Below are 12348 nucleotides of genomic sequence, written 5' to 3' on the forward strand. Positions count from 1 at the left end.
AAAAATAATCAATTCTATAGTGGGTGTGATGAGGGGGTGACTAAAAGGAGAAGGTCTTATCCCTATGATGATCTGTTCTACACAAATCAAATAAGGAGTTATACCTAATTAATTTTCTAAAGTCTCTCGCCATTCTAATCAGATTTTGTGATGGAGGTTTATTATTAATAGAGTGCCTATCAAATTGTTCTGAGAAAAGGATATTAAAAGCACCGCCCACCAGTAAAGCTGCCGGTAAAAGTTTTTGAATCAGGGAAAAGACCTTTCCCACAAATTTGACTTGACCTGAGTTTGAAGCATAAAAATAACATTGAATGATGCTCTTCAAAGAAGCTTCTAAAATGACATATCTACCCCCAGGATCATTGAGTGTTTTGTTCACTTGTAAGAGGCAACCTGATGATATTAAGATAGCTACTCCCCCTCTCTTATTATTGGAATTGAAGGCAAACCTAAAAGTATTATTGTCCAAGTCCTCTAGTGGAACTTGCAGGTCTCTGACCATTTTCTGCTGCATAGTAGATGTCTGATGCAATTCTGCAGTATGAGATCTGATTACATCATGCTCACCCTCCAAAGAGTCCATGCTGCCTGACAAAAGCTGCAAGTCCTGTCACACATAGGCAATTTGAGACTTTCATGCGTCTTTAACCTCCGCTATTAATGCTTTGAAATCCTCCTTTCATGGGAAACATGAGAAAAACTTCAGCCACTGAGGGGGAAGATGCTCATCCGGGTGCTCTCTCTCCTCATATGAGGACCCTTACTGAGCCCCTCCATATGGATCACTGTGTGGCTTTGCTGCAGTGCAGACTTTGCAACCTGTGCCTGACCAGAGGGGGGGATGACCTCCCTCCACTGCTTGCTGCAAACCGCCATTATCAGCAGCATGTTGGTCAGGGGAGAGCAGCATCTGCTTTAATCCAGAAGCAACTTTGCGACATTAGTTAGAAATATACAGTAAATCTGATGGCGGGACCCAAGAGCAGAAAAGTGTTAATAAACAGTGGTGTGGCAGATTAAATTCTGCCATGCGTTACATGAATGGCTATGCACTTCAATGGCCGGGATCTCATACTGCAGGATAAACTTCACTCGTATGCCTAGGGTGTGAGAAGGAAGTACAGTGGTGATATGTAATGTGGTTGTTTTCTGTTTAGACAAAGCCTCCAAAGATGACCTGTTATGTGTCCCAAAAATGAGTTTATTGCCTTGCCAAAATCCTGTGTGCTGCCCTGAATCTGCTGCTCCTTTTCATTTCAACTTTGTTCCTCCATTGTGGAGATATGCACCTTTTTCTTTTTTGAATGCATGTGGTCCAAGGTGGCATTCCAAATGTTTTTTTGTTTCTTGGAGCATATAGTCCTCCCAGTGTAAATTCTCAGGATCTCCCTGTTCTCAATGTGGCTTGCCTGTGACATGTGCTCAGGTTAGTCTTCTTACAGGGTGGTCTCACAAGAACATGGAGCTCTTGCAAAATTACGCTGTTCAACCTGTGTAAGATGCTGCCGAGTGGCAATTGGGCAGCATCATAGAAGGGGAGGACTACATGCCCCAAGAAAAAAAAACTTGCAGAACCCTCTTGGACACCAAGCATACTTGGTGCCAGAATTGCAAAAAAAAAAAAAAATGTCTCCACAATGGAGAGACAAAATAGAAAACGGAAAGCAGCAGCAAATTCAGGGCAGAAAACATATTTTGGCAAGGTAAAAAAGTCATTTTCGGGGACACATGACAGGTTCTCTGTAAGTGACTTAAATATACACAATTACAGTTTTTTTAATCTCTTAATTTACCTTTGTAAACATTCTATAATTAAGTAAAAATGTTATACTAACCGTTGTGGGCTTGTTCTTGTTTAATTCGTGTTTATTGCTTTGTATTTTTTATACTATTCACAAACTCCTTAGAAGCTCAAGATCAATAACTCAAAACAATGTATGAGCCAGTGGGAAACCAGTATGTGGTGTCTAGACCTATATACTCTGAAAACACCTTCCAGACTGAGAATGAAAAGTTGGATAGATACCATAAAACATTTCTGGATCATCTCCGTGTATTTTTTGGGTATGTACCCTTTACTTATTTTACTGTGCAACTGGATGTGTAGTATAATGCATATATGTGTATAGATACTGAGTTCTGATATAGTTGCTTTGAAATTAATTATTGTGCATTCACATGGGGGTTTGTGATTATATTGGAAACCACAAGGTAATGTTGGATCCTTCATATGGCGAACATAAGTGGCATTTATTGCACCCTATTGACTTATAACAGGGTTCATGGAGTCGGCTGAGATGTCTGCCATGTTACCGCATGCTGCATTATTCTTTTCATGAAAAGATTCTGCAATGGGGGCGCCTGATGAAATCTCAAGGCGTAGGGTAACGCCTATTTGTCAGTTTCTTCATACATTTCCAAAAGGCATAACAAAGGTACAGCACGACACAGACTTTAAATGGAAGCTGCCATGTAGAAAAATGCTATAAAACTGCAGATATGAGGTTAAACTGCAGGTTAGTATTGTGCTAAAGCTGTGTCGCCATCGCACTAAAAGCACAGCTACCAGGAGGAAATGAACTTTATTCCTCCCAGTAGTCTCCACTTTCAGCCATAGAGGCAAGTCCAGTATGGCTTAAAGTGAACCTGTAAGCAGGATTGTGCTCAGTAACCTACAGACAGTGTAAGGTCGGCACCGTTATACTGATTTACATGATACTTGGGTTGATGAAATCCGTCTTGTGGTTGTTGTTTAATCTTTATTTGCAGTTTCAGTTAATGATATGCTCGTGCTCCGGGGTGGCCTTTGGGGGGTCTTTATGTGATGCTCTGCTTACATATTCATCCTTATGGCTTATGACAGGTCACTCATTCTTCAGTGACATGCACCCTATTTTACATGCTGCGTATCTTATTGTTTGTGCTGCAACATAATACGATCCACAATATCTATATTTTCATTTGATTTTATTTTATAAATTTCTTGAGAAAAAAAATATCTTAATCAAAATAGCGCCGGCGATGGAGCTAAATTTTTTTCTCTAGAAAAATGGCATCGGCGTCGCCTGCGCAATAGCATCTATCGCCTTCCAAATGATGCTACTGCACAGGCGCAGCCTCCAGTGCCATTTTAATTAAGATAATTTAAAAAAAAGAAATTCTCAAGATATTTGTATAACATAATCAAATAAAAATATGGATATTATAGATCGTATCATGCTACAGCTCTGGCGCCGCTGCCGGAGCCTGCATGATGAATGTAGTTTTTTTTTCCAAACAATAAAATATGCAGTATGTAAAATATGTCTTAAGCCATAAGGATGCATATGCATGCGTAGCACCACAAAAAGATCCCCCCACAGGCCCGCCTCTAAGCACATGGATCTCATTAACTGAAAACTGCAAATAAAAATGAAAGGGATCCTGTCATCAGTTTTGTGAAATAGCAGCTAAAAATATCACCTTATTCAGCATCTGCTATGCATTCCCTAAATCCTTTGTGGTGTAGTGACCACTGTGTCTGCTAGGGGGCGCTGTGTAGGTGTCCCAGGAGAGAGGATGAGTGGCAGGATGCTGAATGATCGTTATGTATCCCAAAGTAGGTGGCCTTGGGATGGAAACTTGAATATGTGTGTTGATCAGCAGAGGTACTGCTGAGCTTTCGTTACACCGGGTTAGGGAGAGCTTTCCAGGTAGCTGGTGAGACGGGCATGACAAGCTACCTACAAATCCACCCAGGGGTGTGTGTTTAAAAACGCCTATAATAAAGACTATGTGAGTGTGTTTGTAGGACCTGTGATGAGGTCATAGCCATGTGATCCGGTGGGGGTGGCTACGGACCATATAAGGTGGCCAGGGTAGGTCACATGAGTGAATGCTTGGACCCGGTTGGTCCGTATGAAAGGTCTTGTCTGGGCTGACGTGAGACCGAATGAGGAAGATGTGGCTGCCTTCCTAACAGCATGTGTGGACGCTGTGTTTAATGGCTGCAAGTGCCTGAGAGTTCACAGGGGAGGGAATGGACATCTCCAGTGTGGTGAAGCAACCATGAGGTAACCCGGCCACGGGGTGAGGCTAGGGAGCCTGCGTATTGGACATTGCCTAAACTGTGTGACTACAGAGTTAACAGAGTGGTTCCAACAGCACATGTTGTAGTGCTGGCAACGCTCAGCCAGGAGGGCTGACGATCTTGAAAGCCGTGTGATATGCTGACTGGGGTCAGTGGAAAAGATTTATAGGACACCTCTGCGGTAGAGGGGTCCGAGAACCTGCATGGCCGGCAGGTGACGGTCGTGAAAACCGTGTAATGTGCTGACTGGGGTCAGAGAAAGAGACTGTGGATTGCTATAGGGTGCCTCTATGGATAAGAGGTACCCGAGAACCTGTGTGGCCGACACAGGTAATGGACAGGTGTCTGTGCTGTACTGACCGGGGTCAGTGAGAAAGACTGTGTACCTGGAGGGTTCAGTGTGCAAAGGTCCTGGGGGGGTCAGTGTTGGGAGGTTCTGTTAGAAGAATCGGATCCCTGGAGCACGTGCTGTGACCTTGCACCTGGTGAAGCGTAAGTGTTGGACAGTCTCAGGCAGAGGCAGATGTCCTGAATAGCACCCGCCGAGCCCCGGGACCTGGTGAGGCCAGTGTGTTGGGAATCCCTGAGAGGAGGGTCGGCTCCCTGAATAGCACCCGGTGCGCCCTGTGTGTTGGACGGTCTCAGGAGGAGACAGATGTCCTGAATAGCACACAGACAGGACACGTGAGTTTTGTGTTGTGTGTGTTTTTTTTCTTTTCCCTCTCAAGCCAGCTTGCGGTGGCTCAGTGGGGTCAAGAAGGTGACAAGCGGCTTGATGTAACTCGGCGGAGTTACGAAGGTGACAAGCGGCTTGCTGTAACTCGGCAGGGTTACGAAGGTGACAAGCGGCTTGCTGTAACTCGGCGGGGTTACGAAGGTGACAAGCGGGTTGCTGTAACTCGGCGGGGTTATGAAGGTGACACCAGCAGCTGTGTGTGAACGGCAGCCGGAGGTGTCAGAGATCAGTGACAGCGGGAACTGTGGTGGTGCCAACAAGAACTTGTGTGGTATCGTTAAAGACATAAACTGTTTTGGAGTGAACTGTGGTCTAAGGAGACCTGTAGAAAGGACATGGGGAAATCCCGAAAGGGGGCGGTGACCCAAATCGGGGTGGTAACCCAAAAAGGGGTGGAGTCTCAGAGGGAGGCGATGACCCAACTGGGGGTGGTAACCCAAAAAGGGGTGGAGTCCCAAAAGGGGATAGTCACCCAAAAGGAGGTGGGGTCCCGGGGAATGGGGGCGGAGCATCCCGATGTGATAAAGCTGGTACAGATTAACTGTTTCCAGGAGCAAATGTCCTATTTCTGTCCTATCTGCCTGGTGATCTACCCAGCTGGCACGATGCCAAGGGGGTGTGGCCTCCAGATAGATAATGAAGATATAGTTGGTCTGGTCGACCCTGGGAGCCCGGTGACTCTAGTGCAGGTTGCTCCTGAGATACCCGGCAGAAAGGTGGGAGTTACTTGCAACCATGGGTGCACTAAGAGTTGCCTGGTCACCAGGGTAGTCTTTGAGACAGGTTGGGACATCAAGGGACAGGATGTAGCGATAGTCCCGAATCTGTCCTTTCCAGTGGTTATAGGCCACGACTCTAGACTGTTCTCTGGCTTGTGGTAGAGGGGAGTTCCTCTACAGCAAGGGGTTGGAGACGTTTCAACTGTTGGGCTAGCAGTGACATGGTGACGCTTGCTAAGTGGACAAGTCAGTTGTAGGAGTGACCGGAAGAAGGGGTACATATGCCCAACTTACGGATCTGACATCTTGTGACATGATGGATGGTGGGCTGGGAGATGAGATGACTGTAGCGGACACATGGTCAGAGGGTAACTGGAGGGTTCACTCGGATGATCGGGGTGAAAGATTCTGGGGATGACTGTGGCTCTGAGTGAGAAAGGGAGCACAGACTAGAAGAGCTAGAGAAGGAAGTCTCTGAGTTCAAAGGTCACCTGGCAATGTGGCAAGGTCTGAATAAGTCCCTCAGAGAAGAAGTACGAGTACTAACAGAAACGGTAAGAGGTCTTCTGTGGGAGAAGAACTGGGACAAAGGCTTACAGAGGCCAGGCCCAAGTGGTGAACAGAGTAGATAAGAAGAAACTGAAAAGTATGGAAGCAGAGATGATCCATATGCAGGAGGAGCTTGCTGCTGCAGATCATGCTAAGAGGCAAGCACAGCAGGAAAGAGATGAACTGGCTGATGTGATTGCCAACAACAGTGGTAAAGGTGCTCTGGCTTTGGAAGAAAAGAGGCGGTTAGAGTCTCGCATTGTTCAGCTGGAAGAAGTGGAGGAAGAACAAGGCAACATTGAATTAGCCAATGACAGGCTGAGAAAGGCCACACTTCAGGTTGACCAGATGAATGCTGATCTAAAGGCGGAACGTAGTAATGCTCAGCAGAACGAGAATGCCCGTCAGCAGTTAGATCACCAGAATAAGGAGTTAAAAGCAAAGGTTGCACAACTGGAGGAACAGCTGGAGGCTGAAACTAAAGAGCGACTGTATATCATGCAGAGAAAGAACTGAAGGATGTACTAATGCAAATGAATGATGAAAGGCATAATTCTGAGCAGTACAAAGGCCAGGCGGAGAAAAATAATGTTCAGCTGAAACAGCTGAAGCGCCAGGTGGAAGAAGCGGAGAAAGAGGCTCAACGTGCCAATGCGTTGCACCGTAGATTAGAGCGTGAACTGGAGGATGCTACAGAAACAGCAGATGCAATGAACCATGAGGTTAATGCACTGAAAAGCGAACTTAGACGTAGTGATGTGCCATTTGTTACCAGACGCTTAGACAGAAAAGGAGGTGACGGAGCGCACTGGAGGAGTGTGATGACTAAACAGTGTCTGATGACGCACACAGACTGTGACTGGAGGGCCAAAGATCAAGGCCGATATTCTGACCGCTGGGGACGGGGAGAGGCCTAACGTAGAGATGAGGCCATTGACAGGCAAAACAGACGGAGATGGTTCTCTCGACCTGTTGGGCAAGGTGACATGGGTGCCCGGTCTCGAGATCCTGGGGTAATGTTGTGTGTTCAACCCCACAAGTTTGAAAAGAGGGGGGAGGTATGTGGTGTAGTGACCACTGTGTCCGCTAGGGGGCGCTGTGTGGGTGTCCCAGGAGAGAGGATGGGTGGCAGGATGCTGAATGATCGTTATTAGAGATGAACAACCTTGCCTTTTTTTCGTGTCGAGTCGGGTTTCATGAAACCCGACTTTCTCAAAAGTCGGGTCGAACAAAATTGGCCGATTATCGTGAAAAGTCGAAGGTCGACTGAAACACGAAACCCAATGCAAGTCACCAAGGTCGGCAGGGAGTGGAGGACAGGAAACACACCTACAGTGTCCATTTTAATGCCCAAAACATCAATTCTTATTACTTAAACTTGTCAACCTTAATTTACTTTATAATAATATTTAGGCATTGAAAACTGGGGGTTATTTGGCTAAAGTTGTGGGGGGGTAGGGCTGGCTTCAGATTTTAGTGGGCACTGGGCCAAAGAGTGTCACTGGGCTCTTTTAACATATGCCACAAGATGACACTTTTGCGTACTATGAGGGGCCCTGTGCCAGTGCCGTCACCCATGAGTATGCCCCCCCACCTGCTCAAGGAACCTGCACTTTCATCTGCACCTTCCTCTTTGTCACCGTGTAAGGTGGTATAGTATGCGGGAAGGGGAACCTGAGTTTCATCAGGGTCAGATTCTGGCTGTGTAGAGTGCGAGGGGAATGTAGTGGTCTGGGTCAATGTACCAGCAGAATTATCTAGCAGTGGCTGGGCATCAGTGCACTTGTGGTGCCCCCAGGAGTACGGTCGCCACAGTGGCATTACCTTCCTCCTAGGGAGTGTGATATCATGCTTGGGCGCAACGAAGGATCTCTCTAGCAGTTAAACCAACAAACAACACAGCTCCCACTCCAGGCCAGCAGGGAGACCTCTGAACCTGACTGCTGAGGAGCTGCTCTCTGTGGTCGGGAGGAGGTAACTTAGGGCAGTCTGTGAAGTGAAGGGGAAGTGTGTGGATGTGAGAAGGGGAGCTGGAGGATGAGCAGAGTTAAGGCTCACTGCTAGCTGGAGCGCATGGTCGGGATTCCGGTCTCTGAGTTTGTAGGGACACTGACGGTCCTGCAGCAGAAACCGGAGGAAGTAGCAGCTGTAAATGCTCTGTTCCCAACTAAGGCTTGGAGGCCCCAGCAGTGACGTGTGTGAGCCAGAAGGAAAAGGCTATGGCTGCCTGCTGTGCGAGAAAGTTCCAAAACAGAATCAACAGGGGGAACTTCAGTGAACTCAGTACTGCATTACCTCAGATAAGTGCTAGAACGAAGGCCACACTACCTATCTGGAGAGAGAGAATTCCAAATTTGCTTCCAGGCTGACCAACTCCTTCTCCATCTGTACTCTGGGTCCTGGACGGCACTTACCAATACCAAGTACAGTTAAAGGAACTGCACGACTGTGTCTGTCATCTTTCTCCTGCGCCTGGAGCACGGCTCTGCTACATCCTGCACTGCACACCATCATCTGCCCTGCGACTACGGCCCTACCTGTGCAGGGCTTCTACATCTTAGCTGCACCACAAAATCTGTCCCAGAGAAGCGACACTGCAGCGCGGGTCAATCTGATCAGAAACCACAGGTGGCATCACGTATCATTCAAGTGTCTGTATGTATTGTGTATGTCCGGGATTGGCATCCGCACCGTCGCAGCTACAGCCACAAAATTTGGCACAGTCACACGTCTGGACCCCGAGAGCATCCTAGGCTATGTTGTGAGGCGAAATTTAAACCCCGTGCGTTCCAATTCACCAAACAATTTAGCCCCTATCTACATAATGGGGAAAAAGTGTGTGTGTATCAAGCCCCGCCCCTCATTATGATGTCATAATGGTTGCCACGGCGACGCTGATGTCATCATAGGTTGCAAGCCCCGCCGCTCATTATGATGTCATAATGGTTGACTATGGGATGGACTATGTGTGATGGGTATATGGGCACTGGACTATGGGATGGTGGATATGTATGATGGGTATATGGGCACGGGACTATGGGATGGAGGACATGTATGAAGGGTATATGGGCATGGGACTATGAGATGAAGGATGTGTGATGGGTATATGGGCACTCGACTATGGGATGGCGAATATGTATGATGGGTATATGGGCATGGGACTATGGGATGGAGGATGTGTGATGGGTATATGGGCATGGAACTATGGGATGGAGGATGAGTGATGGGTATATGGGCACTCGACTATGGGATGGAGGATATGTATGATGGGTATATGGGCACGGGCCTATGGAATCATGGGAATCATGGATATGTATGATGGGTATATGGGCACGGTACTATGGGATGGAGGATAATTATAATTTGCTATAACTAACCACAGTTAGTTACTATGCCCGGGCAGCGCCAGGCTCTTCAGCTAGTTCACCTATAAACGTTATTCACCCCTTTGCATGGATGCCCAGGGCCACAGAACGGGTCATCATCACCACCAACGTAACACATCCCTCTGAGACACCGGCCCGGTACAGATTAACCCCACTGCCCTGGCTGGCCACCCACACTCCATGTCAGATTCATCTTGGACTGGGGAATTCACAATTTGACTTGATAAACCAGGCATGGTATGATGGAAAGAGCTACATGGACTAATGTGAAGTGTGGCCTGCTGCATCATTCACTTTTGGTGGTGGTGAAGGACACAAGGAAAGGGGTTCTTCCAGACCAGGAGCCAGCACTTGATGACTCAGTGCTTGCATTTTTTGAAACTTCAGAAGGGGAGAGCAAATTTGCTGGAGTCTGTTTCGGCAATGTAAGCCAAAACCAGTTCCTGATGCTCCGGCTTTAAAAGCGGTTAACCTACTCCCAGAAAAGGTAGCCTTCCAGGCGTTCCGGAGCCAGACCATGATGCAGGCTCAGCACCTCCTGCCTTAGCTGCTATTGTGCTTTTGCCACTACCAGCAGATGCACCACCACCATCAGCACCAGCTGGCCCCCCCACGCCCACGTCTGTGGCCTCTTCCACCAAACTTCAAAATGTTGCAGAAAATGAACCCAAAATAACATCAGATATATGGTACTGTAAGCGTATAGCTCTATACAGTCAATGGATGATTGTCAATCTCCCTATATATTCCATCAGTCACACAGAGACACTCACAGGCTCAGTATGGATTAGACAAGAATATAAAAAGTAGAAAAAGTGTACAGTATCATCAGATAGCAGGTATATATAGTATAGTTTAAACATTCTAAATCTCCGTATATATTTCAGGAGGCAGACACAGACGCTCTCAGGCTCAGTGTGGATTACAACACAATATAAAAAGCCGTAAAATGGTAATGGATCTGAAGAGTACAGCTGTACACAGTGTAGGGGTCATTGTTGTCAATCTCAGTATTTATTTTCACAGTCAGAAAATAACTCTCACTTGGTCAGTTTGGATTAGACCAGAATATAAAAAGCAGTAAATGGGTAATGTATCACAAGCGTAGAGCTGTATGCACTAGTGTTGGGATAATTTTTAAATGTACATCTAAATTGCAGGAGTAACCCACAGACTGTCACACACTCAGGATGGATCACACCACAATATAACAAAAAGATCCGCAAGAAATAATCACACATGTGGGACAATGTTCCAGGTGTCAATGATACACTTAGAGTGGTGGGTGGAGGAGGACTTCCTGGCAGAAAGGGTACAGTATCACCAGATACCAGGTATATATAGCATAGTTTAAACATTAAAAATGTTCGACTATATATTCAGGAGTAGTGTTGAGCCACCCCGCTAGTGTTCCAGTTCATTTTGGTTCGTCGAACACGAGGCAAGTTCGTCGAATGTTTGTCGAACGTTCGACGAACAACGTCGAACACCATTGAAAACAATGGCAGGCAAACACAAACACATAGAAAACAATTGCAAAATACCTTAAAAGGTGTCCCAAAGCAGACAAAATGCTCAGAATACAAAAGTAACATATGGAAAACGGCAACTACATATAGAAAATTGGTGGAGGAGTAAAAGGAGGAGGAGGAAACACAGATATAGGCAAGTCATGCCCTTATGAAGTCAAGAAAGGCTGGAATAAAAATGTAAAATACCAAAAAACAGTAAAAATCTGAAATCGAAGACGATCATATACCGTTGGACTTACCACCATAAATTAGGCCAACTGCCGATCGGGCGGCGTTATTCCCACGAACCCCCGAACAGCGTCCATGAAGGCAAAGTGTTTGGTTTCCGGGGGCAGTATGGTTGCAAAGCTGAACCTTAAAGGAATGTCCAGAAGGGCACCACCAGGAGTGGAGCCTGCGGCTTATTTCCACCCGGGAAACCTCAACCATGCCAGCTACAGAAAAGATTGACAGATTGCAAGCTTTGTCGATTCTGTGGGTGGTGGTGGATGTCCATTTTTAGTTGTGCTAGCGATTTGTCAGCTTAATACCGTTAACGAACGAAACTCCAGCATGCCCCCGCGGTACGCGTCAAGCTTACTAGAGAGACACGCGAGGCTCTGGCATGCGAGATCGATCAATAACAGGTCTGTCATGCCCTTACATGTCCGGGGCTGCATGCGCGCTACACTGAAAGGTCCAGCGTGTGTCGCTTACAGGTGCAGATAACCCGCTGAACCCCGTTAGTGATGGGGATCTGGGATTCCAATTCTTCCCCGCGAACGAGGATTTCCCAGTAAGTGCAGGTCAACCGGAATTACGGAATTAGGCCTTACCGGCATTCCAGAAAAAATGAAAAAATTAAGTGTCCAAACCATAGGTGCTGTAGCTTGCTTAACAGCTGGGCTCCTATGCTGAGTAGCACGCAGTTCTTACATAAACAGGCGGCATAGCTTGGTTCACGGGTGGGCAACTCTGCTGAGCAGTAGATACCGGTACTAGTCCCAAAGTATTCACTGGGCTAAATGGAGTTAAAAAATGGTTCTTGCATAAACAGGCGGCACAGCTTGGTTCACTGGTGGGCTCCTCTGCTGAGTAGCAGACAGTGCTACAAGGCCCAAAAGGATTTTCTGGACAAGATGTGGTAAAAAATAATTAGAAACACACACGGTGTAGCTCCTTGACAGGTGTACTACACCGCTTGCTACCACACACCGCTACTATGCCATGAAACAGTCTATTAACATTGAAAACCATTATTAATGTGAAAATGAAGTTACGCTTTTGGTGAACGAACCGTTTTCGAACGGAACCTCAAACAGCCGAATTTTAAGCAAAGTGTTCGAGTTCGACGAACGGCTCGAACACCGCCCAA

At 46.7% G+C, this 12348-nt stretch overlaps 1 protein-coding gene across 3 annotated transcripts in view; it reads left to right on the forward strand.

Annotated features, from left to right (window-relative positions):
* The window catches only part of LOC141087758 (chloride anion exchanger-like), a 158816-nt gene that overhangs the window by 10508 nt on the left and 135960 nt on the right, over nucleotides 1-12348 (forward strand). For 2 of the 3 annotated variants that reach the window (XM_073573550.1, XM_073573551.1), the window contains exon 2: nucleotides 1911-2067. In XM_073573550.1, the coding sequence (XP_073429651.1) occupies nucleotides 1937-2067 (131 nt within the window). In that variant the 5' untranslated portion in view covers nucleotides 1911-1936. The remainder of the gene's footprint in view (nucleotides 1-1910; nucleotides 2068-12348) is intronic. The other variant, XM_073573552.1, reaches the window with a different exon arrangement.

The sequence above is a fragment of the Dendrobates tinctorius genome, unplaced genomic scaffold (assembly GCF_039654945.1).
Source record: "Dendrobates tinctorius isolate UK_male_01 unplaced genomic scaffold, ASM3965494v1 ptg000035l, whole genome shotgun sequence".
Lineage (NCBI taxonomy): Eukaryota > Metazoa > Chordata > Amphibia > Anura > Dendrobatidae > Dendrobates > Dendrobates tinctorius.